Raw genomic sequence first — 16,865 nt, forward strand, 5'->3', positions numbered from 1 at the left:
TACCACAAATAGTTTACACAAGCCAAGTTATTGACAATAGCCAATAAATACATGACTGGATATGTATGTTTGTGCATGAACTGTTGACAAGATATAATGGAGTCGATAGTGTGCTTAAATGGGGGTATGTGGATGGTTGGATGGATGTATGACGAAAAAAGTGAATTGAATAATCAATATGATAACATGGATAAGTATATGAATTGGCTTATGACAGTTTATGTTTAAGTAACAAAAGTATTAAATCTACTTACGTAGGGGTGAGTCCATAGAATATATCTGTAATGATCAAAGACACTTAGGTAAAAATGATATCACCTAATTGCGAAATCAGAAGATGAAAAAGGATAAAGGCATGCAACTGAGACAGCTTTTACTGCTCTGGTGTTGGGATTGATTCCTTAAATTCAATTCATGTACCTTCCACGATTTTCATACATATAAATTCAGTACAAATGTTAATATGACAACTATACATAAATACGAGGAACGAATAATGCACAAATATGTGATATGATACTTTCAGTCTGCTTTGTATGGTACTTCAAATATATTTTCTGTCCTCATATTCTTATTTTACTTTATTGTAAATGCAAACTGTTGTTTTTCTTTTACTCATTTTTGATCTATTATAATGGCGAATAAACTGATTTTGGGAATAATTGTTTTAGCAATGAATACATGGTGATTATGATAGTATGTCACCCTTGTGCGTCCTGCCTTATTAAGATACGTGGTATTTCAAATATTGTACAATTTTGTGTTATACACATCGTCTTCTGGGTCAGAAATAGGTATAACTATGGAATCATTATTAAGGGTGCCTCATAGTATGCAAATGATCTGTACCGTATTCGTGCATATTTCGAGATATCTTTGTAATACTAATAAACAGAATGTCGTGATATATGTGTTATATATGTTATACATCTGTCACGTAACGCCATAAGTTACAGAGTGTCGTAATTTTGCGGTATTTGACGGTGTATTTTCATCTTGTAATATTAGGAAACGCAAATTCTAAATGAACGATTACGCGCTTAAGCATCCTCTAACAATAAAAAAACATGAATAATGTTTGACTGGACCCACACAAAGAAGTTCGTTAAATTTGTCTTAAACATTTTTTATTTCTGCGTTCCCATGATGTATTCTCTTGTGTCAAAAATCTCGAATCTCACTTAATTTTGGAACCATTTAGCAACAATGTGAATATTTTGCATGGCTCAACATACCAATGATGATAGATTTTAATACGTCATATTACTACAAATTTTAATATTTTGCTTGGTTTAAAGTATATTTATAAAACTCTACCAAAAGCAATAGACTCCACCTAATAGAACAAATTATATCTTGAAATACAATACTCCACCCCAAAAAAGAAAAGAAAAGTGCTATTAGTCGCAAATTCAGGACAGAAATATGCTGGACAGCAATTCCAAATGGTTGACTTGTTGCCTTGTGTGGCGTGTTTTGATGCCAGTTCCATGTCTACTAGCTCTGCTGAAACAGTTCTGTGACGTGTTGTTTTAGAGCGTTTAGGTTTTTTGTTGCCTGATGGAGTCCATATCAAAGATATCCAGGATACTTTCTTGTTTCATTCTGAGTATGTATACAAATAATGCAATCCATCGATATGCTGCCAGTTTTCTGTTTGGTATTCTTATTGTTAAAATTCTACAGAGACATTAGTTGTGGAAGACTTCGAGTTTTTTGAGTCATTCGTTATATTAGTGTCATACTAACACCCCAAACAATGCTTCTGATGTGTCTGGTGCACTGATTAATACGCCGAAAATGTGTTTGTTTGGTGTTTCTTAAACATTGGTTTCCCAACATAGGAATAGAACGAATTATTAACATCGTATATGTATTGATTTTATTAGTTAGACTTAAAAATTTAATGATAAATTTATTTATTATAATTGACCCTGCAATTTCGAATTAAATTAGTTAAATTAAATATTTAAATCTCTCAACCATGATCTAATAACCACCCACCAATGTGACAATTATACATAATCAGGTACATTACAGCTATAATATCATGTCACTTCTGGTAAACAAGAAAAACGTACAGTCCATACTATATATTACAAATAGCATATCAATTTTCAAAACATCAGTCTCATCATTGAGACTGAAGTCCAAGTTATTATATTTAACAGTCGGTCAGCATGACAGTGGCTCTTTGGTGCACTATATACATAATAAACAGACAAATATGCCAGAAAAATCAAAAATTATTGAATTTTGCAACAGCTGCAGGAATTAGAGGTCAATTCATATATTCAAAGCCAGGAACAATATGGCTACAATTGTTTGCACACAATGTCGCAAATTGGTACCATAAACTACATAGTGACTGTCCCACCAAAAGTGTGAGCCACGAAGTAAGTGGCCTTGTAAAATGAGTCGTAGGACTATTTTGATGCTATATAATACATCCGACAGCTGTCAAAAGTCTTCATGTATACATGCGGCGAAGAAAATCAGCACTCATGAATTTTGGAATGTGTTAAAAACAATTAGCATTAAAGAAACTAATCTCAACTATAGAGGGCCTCATTAGGCACTCCGTGGTGGATTATGAAAAATAAAAACAATCTGCAGTTTAAGTAACAGAAACAAATATTGTTCAAACTAATTTCACACGCTTTCAATTAAGTCTTTGAAAATGGTATAAAAACAAGAGAGCAAATATTGCATAGTAGTACGCAACCATCTAATTACAAATAGCGTTTAATCATCAACTCTTTAGACCAAGGAAAAATAATTATTTATAAGTATTGAATATACTAGACAGGCGCGTAGAGTATTTATTTTATTCTATATTATGTTTTTCCTCTGTTGACCACCAGGCCATATTGAATTTCTCTAGTCGTGGAAGATGAATAGATAATGATGAAAATTTACATCAAATAACAATATATTCTTCGGGAATAGCATCTCCGTTATCATACATTGAAACGTAACCCAATTTGAAAAGAGAAAAACGCTGCATTCCAACAATCCTACCAAGCATGGACTACTTTTTTGTAGAGGGCTTTAGTTCTATAAATGTTAAAAGTAAGAAAATGGGGAAACCATTGTAACCAAAGCCAACACATAGAAAACTATGTAAGAAAAAAATTGATAGCGCCATCAATGGCGAAATGTAAACTTCCCGTTTTGGAAAGAAAACAAAAAAAACAGAAAATAAAATAACTCATAGGCCATACAGCATATTATGCATTATCATTCACCGTGTATTGCCCGGCCTCGTAACGCTATAGGAAATACATTTGTACATTGTATACGAAGCTTAGGATTGCTTGCAGACAAATATCATTCCACCTTTGCGTATCTATTCATTTTATTGAAAATATGTCTGTCTGACCAATTCAAAAATCAACCAATGTTTCACACAATGTTCCATCTAATTTAATCAGATGACATTACTGTTTTACAAATAACTATATGATACACCCATTTTAACAAATATAAATTTTAAGATTCGTGTATAATTATGCCTTTGTATGATCACATTACTTAATAATGGCCAATTTATAATCAGACTAAATTAGGTACATTTTGTTTGGCAATTGCGATTTGCGATTATTTTTTGTGAACTGGATACGCATTTTGCGATCCGAGGACGTGCGTATAAGTCGTACGACCGTGGGCAGCAAAAGCCGTAACCAGTGCATTAATGTTTTATCATATACGTTAAGTAATTATAAATTTACCACGCCGTGGCCTAAAACACACGATGTAATTTAGAGTAACGCGTTTTGATTGTGGCGTGATTCAAGATTTTAATGCCCTTATATGAGGGCGCACTTCCCATAGCGTTACGAGGGCGGGCTATAGAAGTATATGGTAATATGACAGAACCCAACACCCTCCCCGTGGCTTTCGTTGCGAATATAAGTTATTTTCACGAGTGATGTGGTGTAATCTGTGGCCGTACTTTCATGAGCGACGCTAAGCTACACGATGGTGTAGGGTCCTGTTATTATTACATATGTTCCATATTTAATTATTTCATATTAAAGAAAGAACGTGCAACAAACCGGGAGGGAATTTAGGTCGGGAAACCCCATTGCCCATTAATATATTTCAGGATAGTGTTACGTCCTAGCAACGCGTGTCAGTGTAGAACGCGAAAATAAAAATAATCTATTCTGGGTCACTGTCCAAATAAATAACTCGTGAACGTTTAGTTGAGGCTACAACAGAACCAGAACTTGAACTGAACGACTATGATACACAGTTTATGTTGAAGTTAAAAGTTCTTCCACAGAATTATGCATTGGCAAACATGCCGTGCAACAGCGGTGCTCTACTTACGGGATGACTTTCGTCGACAGCGGTCGTCATAGATCGAATGAGTCTTGGTTACCCGTTAAAATGTTGCTCATTTTGCGATGGTAATCTTTTTTTGGAACTGAGTAACGCTACAACGTCGCCAGCAGAAACGTCCTGGTATCTCGGTGTTGAAGGTTGCGGTTCCATAGCAATCGCTGATTTTACTGTAAACTGTTTTCAGGTGGTCAACATATATTAAATTTTCCAATCGTAGTATTTCATGTGAAGTAATATGCCAAAACTTTTGCTGAACGATTTGAACCGGATAAAAATAGCAGACGAAAATGTGTTTACAAAATAAAAATAGTTCGGTAGCCAATGGAAATACCGTGTTCATTTGCATATGGACGGTGAAAATGCCAAAAACATTATATTATAGCATAGGTGATATGCAAATTAGTTTTAGTCAAAATAGGCGACTGCCTAAAAGTAACATTACTGTTGTTCAAATTTCATTTCACTCAGGAAGTAAATTCATCCCAAGGGGAAAATGTCGTACTTCTAAATATTGTTTATTTCTGCTATGTTTCGAAAAACGTTACTCCTGAAAGGACTAATTTGTTTGCCCTCAGACCTCATTTGCACATAGAGTGTGGGAATACTAATTTTGATTTTAGGGACGAATTAAAATAAACTGCAGTACATATGTAATAATGCACAATACGTTGTGTAGCTTGTGTAAATAACTTATGAGGCTGAGGTCATGTATGGTAACTATGTAATGGTTTATTTAATGCTATATTCAGATGTTTTATACATAATGCTTACGATTTACTCGTTCCCATGGAAATAGTAATACTACAGTTAGTAAAATGTTAACAACACTTGCATGTATCCTACAGGCACATAATTTCAATCATCATCAAACTTACTTATATTGTGATGGGTGATGCTTTGTCATGGCTGAGTTTTTCATGTTTACAATTGACAATGTTCAACAGTATTTGTGTACCCAAGATCTTTTACAATCCTTAATGAGTGGTCTTTTTTCACATTTTTACTGTAATGAAAACAAATATAATACAGTGAATCCACCATGGGAATAGGTCAACTTATGCAAATTACTAGTAGTATGTTTTTGTGAGTGTTTGATATAGGTGTTTACTTTCTCTCACTAAAAAAGTAATCATCAGCCATATGTTATGCACTGTAAGCTTCTGTATGTTTTCGTTCTAAGTTAAACCACTAGTACGTCATTCGTTTTATAATTCGTCACATAGTCTTAATATATTTCACCATACGAAAAGAACTTTTTTACAAATTTGAAGTTTAGCATTCCCATTGGGAGTAGAAGGTTATAATTTATGATTAAAAACCAAAGTGACTGAATAGCAGACACAAAATTGGGGCTTAATGAATGAATAGTGTTCTCAGATTGTTCAGTGCATGTGTTTGTTGGTTTGTAGCTGCCCGCATGTGTGGGTGGGTACATGTTTGTTTTTCATGGTTTTACAATGCATCATTGGAGAGACCATTATACTACATATTGCATGGGCAATAGGTATGTACCTATAGTAGGAATATATGAATCGATAACTGTGTTGACGTTGTGTTCATCCCACTATAGTACACTATTGATTTACATGCATTAATAAGCACACTGCAATATATTCTGAATAGTACATCATTGATGAGTTGAATTTCCCTGGCGACCATGGCCAACCTGTGACGAACAGTTCAAAGCCTCGTATATTCCATTCAAGGGTATTGTTCATTTTCAATTAATTAAATTATTGACATTTTGAAAACCGCTGAAGCCTTATACCTGATTTCGTGAGTAACCTCTGTCAAACTAGTTTAAATAGTTACGTCATGATTTATTTCTATGTGTCAGATGGGTCACTGATACGACATGATAGCTATTTGCCAGTGTACAGCTTGTTTATATCATTCATCACCTTTCCATAATCTGTCACCATTTAGACCGTTGCGGCGCCTTGAACGGAACTGAAATCATTGACTGGAACTATTTCTGACAATATGGTATGTATAGTTTCTTAATATAGAGAGTAATTAATCAACATATATGACGTGTTAAATACTTCGTGTGTATATATCTATCTGTTTAATTCTTTAAACAAAATCCTCTCATTAGTAAATAGCGCCCTCACTCAACAACAATTAGAATGAGTGGTTGATCAAAAGTTTGATGAGTCAGGTGCGTCTATTGGCTTGCTGTATGGTGTTCTGGAAGGGGTGGAGGATTTCATATTTGTAATGACTTGTTGTAATGTGCTATCTCGTTGTTTTCGGGATGCAGCCTGATATTTGTTGCTTTCTTGGTTGTTCAATTATGGCTAAAATGTTTGTGGTGGGTGGAAGATGTGTTTATTGTTTGTTGAGTCATTGTTTAGACACCCTGCAGCTTGAAATGGTATGGCCCAAATCAAAATTCGATATACCTGTTCGATATGGCGGTGTCGTCTAAATCTCTGCCTGAGATATAATATATCGCACAGGTATTCAACTGCGCCTAGAACTATGGTATATATATTTATATTTATGCCTTAAAGACTTTATACTTCATTGTAATTGGTTGAGTTTTTTAAACAGAGTCCTAGTCTATAGTCACAGGGGCTCCACGTCCCTGTTTCTGCACGAGTCAGGTTGCTGTTAGGGGCTGTCCACAACGTGACTAAGTCTAGAAGTTGACACATATTCTACCTGTGTGTGTGCCTTTTTCAGTGAGAAGGTGGCGAACTTCGTGATCTCTGGTACATCAGATGAAGATTTAATAACACGAGAATTAACCACATCATAGTTACACGCACTCTATTTTAGTGACATCCACAAGTCTACAAAAAATAATCTATATACATTACAATTATACTTCCCATCCATAAATGTAGCTAACAACCCCACTCGCAGTCAGTCTGATCACGGTCTTCTATCAACACAATAAACCAGCATTTCGTGAGTAGTGCAACTGGCATGCAGGCACACGATGAGCTAGGTTTCAATAATTGGTGGGGCATGTTAGTACCGGTGAGAAACCATATATTGTCGTGTGAGATCATTTAAGAGTGCTAAGAGTCCTCGTGCCTCCTGCTTTCACTGAAATACCTACGCCATTAAATTAATATTAAATATACAAACATATTAGGCTTGAGGACTGTTGACAGTCTATTCTATCATCAAGAGCATAATTGAATAAACATTACGAAATATATTCTATTATCATGTATAACAGTTCTGTTACAGTTAATATTGACGCTTATTGATTACAAGCATGTAGTAATTCACAACAACTTTACATTTTATATGCATATTATCACCCTTTATTAGCAGCCCGGAAATCAAATTCTTCAAGTATTACATTTAAAATTACATGCTCAATCTTCTTTTGCAACTTTACATAATATTGAAGCTTGTCGAAATTGACATTATAATTTGACATAACCAAAGACGAAGGAAGCTTAAATATATAGTATATGAGATTTCCATTTAATATTTATCGTCAAAAATGATACATAACTGTTATCATGTTCACTTTTTCGATGGAAAAGCGTTGATGATTGTTTCTGAAAACAAATAATAAATATTCATGTGTCATAGTAGCGTATTGTATCCGGGTTATAAATTGTCATTCATAATTGCAAATTGTTATCACATCAAAAAAAAAAAAAAAACGTTTTGATTTTAAACTGATAGAATTATATAATTAATTTACTTCTCGCCCTTGTCATCAAACAGTAGAACATTGCTAGAAATGTCCCTTCAAATCAATATATCAATTTTAATTATAATTATTTTGCCTAGAATAACATGTGACGTAATATGCGATGACAGTTGACCAGTCTGAGGTGCCATACGCACCTCTACTGGTGACTTTTACAAACTCACCTTTAGCCTGGTCGACAGCTTGGCGGTATTGCTCAATTTCTGACTCAATCCGTGCCAGTTCATCTTCAATGGCTGGATCATCATTGGTGTTGTAGTCTTCTAGGTCTTGCTTTCTTTCAAGCACAAAGCTAAGATGTGACTGAGCCATTGAATATACCTGAAGAAAGCTTATGTAATCTTGGTATATTCTAATCTGACGATTTATTTCATCCTCCGTAACAGGTGAAGTTGAGTTACTCACACGTGCAAGCATGTCTGTCATCCAACGAATAAAAGTAGAAAATATTGGTTTTCAATAACAACAGTAGAATGAAACAGGTAGCGATATATGTGATTCTTTAGCACGCGTGCAACCAGATTTACATAAACGCAACGATCAGTCTTACCGGCCAGTGCCTGCCTGATGGCTGCATCTTCCTCTGCTTCCATCATTCCGTGTAAAACTTGATATAAATTACTGGCTGTGTTAAGTGCAGAAAAAATAGGATCTATAACAATATCGGAGTCACTGGATTCAATTTTTAGTCCTTGTGATAGCCTATCACTTACATCTAACGTACCCAAATCTGTATGCCACAAAAAAGAAAATATATATTTTATTAGCAATACGTGTGATACATTTCTAAAAACCAAATATTTACATGATCACAACATCATTTTTTACAGAAACTAAAAAAAATCAAATACTAAAGATGTGTTTAGGTTAATACTGTTAGATTTGAGAATATTGCTGTGATAGAAACAAACAGGGACAAGATGAATAAGTATTACAAGAGTATGAGTATGGTATAACTTTATATTAAACAAAACAGATCAATGTATAGTAGAAATTAAACAAAATGTTGTCATATTTGCAACTAGGGAAAGTAAACTTATTTGTAAAACAATTATTAAAGTATTATGATGATAAAAAACACTTGTCATCACGTGTCAATACATAAGTTAGTTTAGTGTATTCGGTATGACCTTGACAAAAAAGAGGTTAAGGCCCCCAAGAACCATATTTAGCGTAAGTAAATTGGAACATATATCCAAGCCGGACCACTACATTCAATTCGTAGTCCTCCTGATCTGACGAACCCAAATCTCTATGCCACAACAATATTTGTGTTTATTAAATATCGACAAATATTTACAAGATGACATCATTTTCTTTTTACTCAAACAACAAATCGAACAATACTGTGAACATGTCAAGATGTTGCCGTAATATAAACAAGATGAACAGACATACAGAACATTACAAATGTATTGGGAATAACTTTATATTTAATACAGCAGATCAATGCATATAGAAAAGATTAAGCTAAACGTTTACTTGAAATTGAGAAATTATTTGCAGTAAATCAATTATAAGTAATACAAAGTAATAAAGACCCTCGGCAATCTGAGATCTAACATAATCATTACGGTGTATGACAGATGTATTTTTTTTATGTATTTATTTCACCAGAATGACCATTATTACGGAACTTATAAACAAAATGCAATAGTAGTAATTCTGGTGGCGACCATGGAAATAGTCCTTATGGACTAGTTCAGTCTATGGCCCAGACTATCAAGTAGAAATTGACAATTTACTAGTAAAGAAATATTACTATTTTCATAACGAAAATTAAAAGGTAATCTATATGGTTTAGATATGAAAAATGACAAAAATATTATGTATAATAATAATATAAACGAACTACTGGTACAAAAAATGTATATGCAGAAGAAAAGAAAAAAATGAAGAGAAATGGGAGGTAATCGAGGAATTTAACAAAGCAAATAATGTTTTATTTTATATTTAAATTTGTTTCTGTTGGTGATATTTTTGAAGGAGTCTGAATTCCAGTGTTTTACAGCAGCAAATTTAAAATTATGTTGTGAAACTTTAAGTTGAGCAACAGGAATTGACCACTAGACACTGACCTTGTGGGATAGCAATGTGGGTAATCAGTAACATACTTATTGAGGCTATGTGCATATCTGTTGTGTTTAAGGTCGAAGATAAATAGGCAGGTTTGTAATTTACAAAGTTTGTGAATATCAAGTATGCGTAATTGGATAAAAAGAGGAGCAGAATGTGCTTTAAAGTGCGAGAAGGTGATAAGGCGCACAACTTTTTTTGTAAGAGCAGAACTGTTTCAAGAAGTGTTGGGTATGTGTTTCCCCCAGATTTCAATACAGTGCATTAAGTGTGGGAGAATAAGTGTTTTGCAAAAAAAGGATGAGAATTGATCTGGGAACATAGTGACGAATGCGAGATATTATGCCCACTTTGGGACTAATGGTTTTCACAATTTAGGCATGGGTCATTGGTTACTCCCAGATAAGTGGCTTTACACACAACTTCTATCGATGATTGCGAGCTGTCCCCGCATTTTTACGTTTCTTTGCGAAGTTTTCAGGATCATATAGTTTGTTTTTTCTACATTAATTGTTAATTTATTAGCATTGCACCACTGTAAAACGTTTCCAAAATCATTGTTGATATTAGAAAGATCAATAGAGTTAGTTTGCATGAATTTAAATAAATGTGTATCATCTGCAAAGAGGCGGAAATTTAAAACATCAGTAGAGTGGTTAATATTATTCATGTAGAGAAGAAAAAGTAAAGGCCCTAATATTGATCCCTGGGGCACCCCGTATTGAATCTGTCTGGATATGGATGCAGTTCCGACAATGTTTACTGTTTGGTGTATATTAGTTAGGTAGCTCGATTGAGATACTTCTGCGAAATCAAAATTTGAATTTAAATTTCATATAATGTTCTACCAAACATTTATCATTTTAGGAATGCAAGCTCGGACATATTTTAACCACTATGTACTTTATTGTTATATATAGAAAATGAACAATATAAGTGTCACATAGCGGAGGCATCCTTTTTATTAAATTTGGTAGACATATTATCTAAATCCCTATTTGTTGGTGGATTATTTTAAAATATTCTCCTCATTTACATGGTATGCTTAACAACAAATCTTACATATTATTTATTTTCATATACATTCCCTAAATAATCAAAACTAGTACTGAATATATTAAGTAAAGCAGGCAACTTACTTGTATTAATCGAAGATCCACCTGTAAAAATAATCAACATTAAATGATTAGAGACTTTATTTTAATTTTGCTCCACAAATTTCCTTAGATTTTAAAACTCATTTTATTATCGGATTTAGAAATGTTCAAAACGTTTTTAAAGATCACATAATTCGTTTGCATTTAATTTAATTATTTGAATCTTAATATTGAAGGCAACTTACTTGTATGAAACGAAGATCCACCTGTAAAAATAATCATCATTAAATGATTAGAGACTTTACTTTAATTTTGCTCCACAAATTTCCTTAGATTTTAAAACTCATTTTATTATCGGATTTAGAAATGTTCGAAACATTTTTAAAGATCACATAATTCGTTTGCATTTAATTTAATTATTTGAATCTTAATATTGAAGGATTATATTGGCGGATGGGTAAAACGGATGGTTAGAAAGGTAGGAAACAGGGTGCCTTACCATCTGTATGTTCCTCAGCAGGCATATCACCTTCACCAAGTAGCCAATATCCAGGTATATCTTCTGTTATCCACCATATAAAAATAAAATATATTTCTATGTTATTAGTATACAATGATTGGTGAATTGATATAATGGCACGGATGGGTATATAGATAGATGTAGATGGAATGATAGTTTGATTGGTATAATGTAAGCTATTGAAACGTCATCCATCTTAATGTTGTGGCATGGCTGGGTATATGGATGGATGGATTGATAGTTATGTTGGGAGAAGACATCATAAGGTCAGATTGAATGGATATTACCTGATGTTAGAATTATTCTGTATTTAACTCTGACCATATTTTAAAAATTCTAAACATACTCTATGTCTGTCATTGCAAATTGTCGTTCTGGACTAGCTACTTGATGTACGTTTGATTCGTTGAGTGCCTGATTATATAAAAATATACGAAAAATATACAAGTATACATACCTAGGCACACACACCTCTGTGAAAATATAAAACACAGATATGTAAACATGGTATGTGTCAATGTATATACACATATAAATATTAATGTAACATCTTATAATGCATATTTTATAACACACCACATCAAATAGAACAGGTTTCTGAAACTTATTGGAGTGAACACACTATTATGCACAATTACTTATACAATCTTTGTGTTGGTTTGGCAATCCAATTTATCTTCATATTGTTGATAAATAAGTGATAAGAGCAATATTATCATCAAGCAAAATGGTCACTGGTAGTATAGTGGGTGTGTCGCACGCAACGTAATATTACTGTAATTGGTATAGTACAGGTGTGATGGTTCAAATACCAAAATGGCAACAGTAACAGAAAGACTTCCCTGGCGGCGATGATAAAATACGAACACGGAGCCAACAAATGAGGTTTCAACTGGTAGTGGTATTATTATACTCTGCAAACATCAAGTACAATAACCCGGTAAAACTCCACTACTCCAATAACTAGATACTTAAACTCCAATACAATTCAACGAGATCTCCGATCTGAACTCAGTGCTGAACAACTCCCCTATATATACCCACACTGTATATAAATAGACCATTACATCAGCATACATAATGTGTCTGGAATTTACTATAAATTTCAAGAATGTTCCATTACCTTCTATTGCCTCCTACAGTGTTCTATTACCCATTCAACCAGTTTCTAAAAAAATCTAGAATATTCCACCCAGACACAGTACGGTTCAAAAACATTCTCAATGACACAGAAGTGGTAAATAAGTCGTATGCGACAGGGTGCTGCATCGGACTCATGATCGGTAGACCCAAGTTCAAATCCAATCTTATGCTGAACACATAAAAGCTTGAGGTGAGTGAGCCACAGACACATTTGGAAGGCCAATTCGAGATTCATTCACTAATGAATGCGACTTTGGGGGAACATTGGCTAAGTTCTGAAGGTACTTGTGTTCGACAGAGTCTGGTTGACGCCAGGACAGCCCCGTAAATTGCCATTTGATATAAAGATTGCCGCACAGTCCTGATATGTGTGTAGTCCCAAAACATGAATATGGCTTCTGTGGCAAAATGCACTATATGTCAGCACTTGCAACTTGCACACACAAAAAAGTCAGGAGAGACAACAGTGACATTCAATGTCCTGAACTGTCGCCTGGCACAAAAAAAAACATTTAAACAAAATTAGTAATAGTAGTAACCTGATTTCTTATATTTGTTGACAGGCAGTGACGATCCACAATTTGTTATAAGACGTTATTAAAACCACGTATGTAATATAGATAGAATCATCAAATGAATTTAAGAAACATGAGATATTGTCACAAATAATAGATTCATGCATCCTAATTTGCGTTGCAGTCATTTTTGTTAAAATTTAGTCACGTCCATAAATTGACCACTCAATCAATACTACTAGAAAACCCATACAAACGCATTTTACTAATATCTTTTACCCACTCAAATAAAGTTTCTTCAACTAAGTCTAATAATGATTTTAAAATCTTGTTATATTTATAATTCAAGAAGAGTGTTATTGTACAACAGACTGTTGTTGGTAAGCGGCGGATGTACAAACGAACGATGTTCATTCGTCAAAGATCTGACCAAACTCCGTGTATGTCAGCAATATGTTTTGTACTCCACTTCTGATAACCCAAATAAAGAGTCACTAATTTTTTTTGAGTCACAGAATAGAAAGGTGAATTGTGAAGTTTGTATGTTATGAGGCCATTAAAGCGTGTCCTTCGTTGAGACACAATCATAGTGTCGTTATCATGAAACACTGTGTAAAAGGCAGTTGAATCACTGAAATGGTGTCATTTGAACATTGCCAAGTGTACATTGGGTCCTGCGATATCATTGTTTATATAAAATATAACAGCGCATTATGCAATCTTATCAATTCTCAATAATAAATATATCTACTGTGATACTTTGTAGCACTGTAATACTTTAAAAAAAATACATTTTTTATAAACGAGTAAAGCTAGAAATTTTTTTGAATCAGTTTTGATAAAGACGTGCATACATTTTACTGATCGAATACATACTCAACCAGGGGCTGTTTTATTTAACTACCATCGTGTGTTGTACGTTTATGCGGCTTTATTTCTAGTATAGTTATTACCACTACCATCACAATTTGTCGTCATACCTATACTTAGCTTTAACACGCATGTAAACCTAATGGTCCACGCCTCATTGTTTATAGTTACTTAAAATGGAGAAGTCGCTTGATGCAGACACACCGGTCAGAATACGCATACAAAATAATGGCGTGTGTTACCAACAGTAGATTTCATTGACCTCGCAGTAGAACTTGCTCACATACATTATCATTGCACTCGGGTTAAGAACTCTCAGAAAATATAATATTTTGAATATCTACGGGAAGAGAAAATATTTTCATTTCTTTAGTTGGTCTTCTTTCAGATATGGCCCCATAAAACAATTTTTGAAATTATAAAAGACTCAAGTCAGCTATTTTTAATCTTTGAATTTGATTTACTGCACTGTATGTATTGGCAATGTATATGTCGACCTCAATAACAGGGGGTTAACCACAATACCGATGTAAAACTTTGACGTGTTTATACGATCGATTGTTAGTTAGTCAATACGTATATAACACAAACGTGTGGTTGTGCATGTTGCTAATTTTCCTACATTATTAATCTCGAACGAGAAATCAATATTTTCAAAAAGAGAAACGAGTATATTTTTGAATTGGTTAGCGGAAAAATATCAGATAAAAGCGATGCAACATTACATACATTAAATTAAATTGTTGAAAGAATGTTATGCTTCTGTGAGTGAGCATATATGTTTAAAGTAATGTAATACCAAATTACATATTTAGACCCTGACATATTGGCCCGATGATGAAAGAAAATGAAATAATTTACGTACTTAGTACTATAGAATCACAGCGACATTGTAGCGGCTATTTAAATCAAAGAATGTTTGACCACTCAAGGAAGCAGATACGTTTTACTTCTACTCAACAGATCGAAATGAAATTGAATATCTAGACCTGAATTCTCATTGTGTACATACCTTCATGGGAGCAGCTGCAATGACGCTTACAGCAATGAGTACCATCAGTAAACGCAACATTCTTCTTATCGTTGAAGCAGCCTTGGTTATCAGAGACTTTGTCGAATTGGAACGTATAATGCAGGATCACACAACTCCCAAACAAGTTCATTTGCCAGGGTTTTATTGCGTATGGAATGAGATGTCGTGTTTCTATTGGCTCGTTTAGATGATTAGTAATTTAAGTCTTGTACATTATTTTGCTTTGCTATGTTTTGCTACAAATACCATTGGCTGTAATATTTCATCAAACACATACTATACCTATTACTCAATTTCACGTTGACTGGTGACTTTCTGGAATAACACCCAGGTTAAATGTCGATGGATTGACCATTTGGGTAAAGTGTCCCCTGATTGCAATGGTACCCCTACCAAGGTGTAATAATGGTTTGACCTGTGAGGACAGACACCGCATGTTTCCTAAAATTAGTACTGTAAAAGAGTGGCTACACGCGATACTGGTTGGATCTTTGTGGATGAAAAGTAATTCAATAATAGTCCAGGTCTCGAACTGCAATGCATGATGGGACGATCGTTTTATAGTTTTATAATATCTCTGAAGACATGTGATCATACGCCATCTAAATACATTGCATAAATATCTAACTTAGTCGATATCATACTACTCTTCATAGTGATTGTATGATCAACTGATCAAAACAGGAACACATGGTACAAATGTCTAGAAATGTTTTACTTTAATAAACAGATCGTGGCAAAAAAACGAAGTGGTGTAATAGTACTATGACTACATACGGCTACATACTACACTAGTAACCTTGGGTCGATGGTTTGCGAAACACTTACGTAACGCGAATTGTTTTATGGTAATTTGATTGGATAAATATTTACCACGAGTAGAAATAATAGGCTGTGCTTCATTATCAGGATAGTTGCGTGCTGATCAGTCCGAGCAGTCCATTTTCAGTGATGTAATATTTTTGCGGGTGGGAGAGACTCGTAAAATGCAAACAAAAAAATACATTTTTTTTTTAATTTGCTATTTTTGGTACAGTACCAGTAATTTCAATCTTTAACAGATCAAAACACGGAATGGCTGTGAAAGGGTTGAAATATAACTTACGTTGAAATCTGAATATTTAATGTCTTACTACAAATATAAAAATATAAAACATCCAATCAATTGATTTACAAAATTCAATCTGTATTGAGTCACTTTGGATTTGGATCTTATTTTTCTCATCAGGAACATACTGACTATAACATTCACAAAACTAACATGCACATTTGACAGTGACGGGTTCAAGCTATTGTGACTGTTTCCTTGAATAATGGTTTTATTTATTATAGGTTATTCAGTATGCAGACGGCAATATACCACTAACTGATGACGTCATCAAAGGGGTAAAATGTTTGATATTGAAAAAAAGGATGGCATTACCTTCCGAATGATATATGACATTATTATCTGAATGTGTATCTATTCTACCGAAATCTCCAGAACCACTCGAAGGATTTCAATGAAATTTAGTACTTTGTAGTACGCCATGACTTTCACCTGGGTAATGATAATGCAGGTATAAATATGGAAGCTAAT

The 16,865-nt window shown here is 33.9% G+C and overlaps 1 protein-coding gene across 1 annotated transcript; it reads right to left on the reverse strand.

The window, feature by feature from the left end:
- Positions 1 to 7,608: 7,608 nt before the first annotated feature.
- On the reverse strand, positions 7,609 to 15,420 carry LOC102805510 (uncharacterized). The gene is made up of 8 exons (XM_085494256.1): positions 15,266 to 15,420; positions 12,183 to 12,198; positions 11,705 to 11,767; positions 11,451 to 11,471; positions 11,248 to 11,268; positions 8,583 to 8,762; positions 8,197 to 8,451; positions 7,609 to 7,874 (listed from the first exon to the last, which is right to left on the reverse strand). Exons 1-8 carry the CDS (start codon positions 15,323 to 15,325, stop codon positions 7,840 to 7,842), a joined length of 651 nt encoding a protein of 216 aa, XP_085350382.1. The 5' UTR covers positions 15,326 to 15,420; the 3' UTR covers positions 7,609 to 7,839.
- Between the last annotated feature and the right edge of the window lie 1,445 nt (positions 15,421 to 16,865).

The sequence above is a fragment of the Saccoglossus kowalevskii genome, chromosome 20 (genome assembly GCF_978046115.1).
Source record: "Saccoglossus kowalevskii chromosome 20, keSacKowa6.1, whole genome shotgun sequence".
NCBI classification, from domain to species: Eukaryota; Metazoa; Hemichordata; class Enteropneusta; family Harrimaniidae; genus Saccoglossus; species Saccoglossus kowalevskii.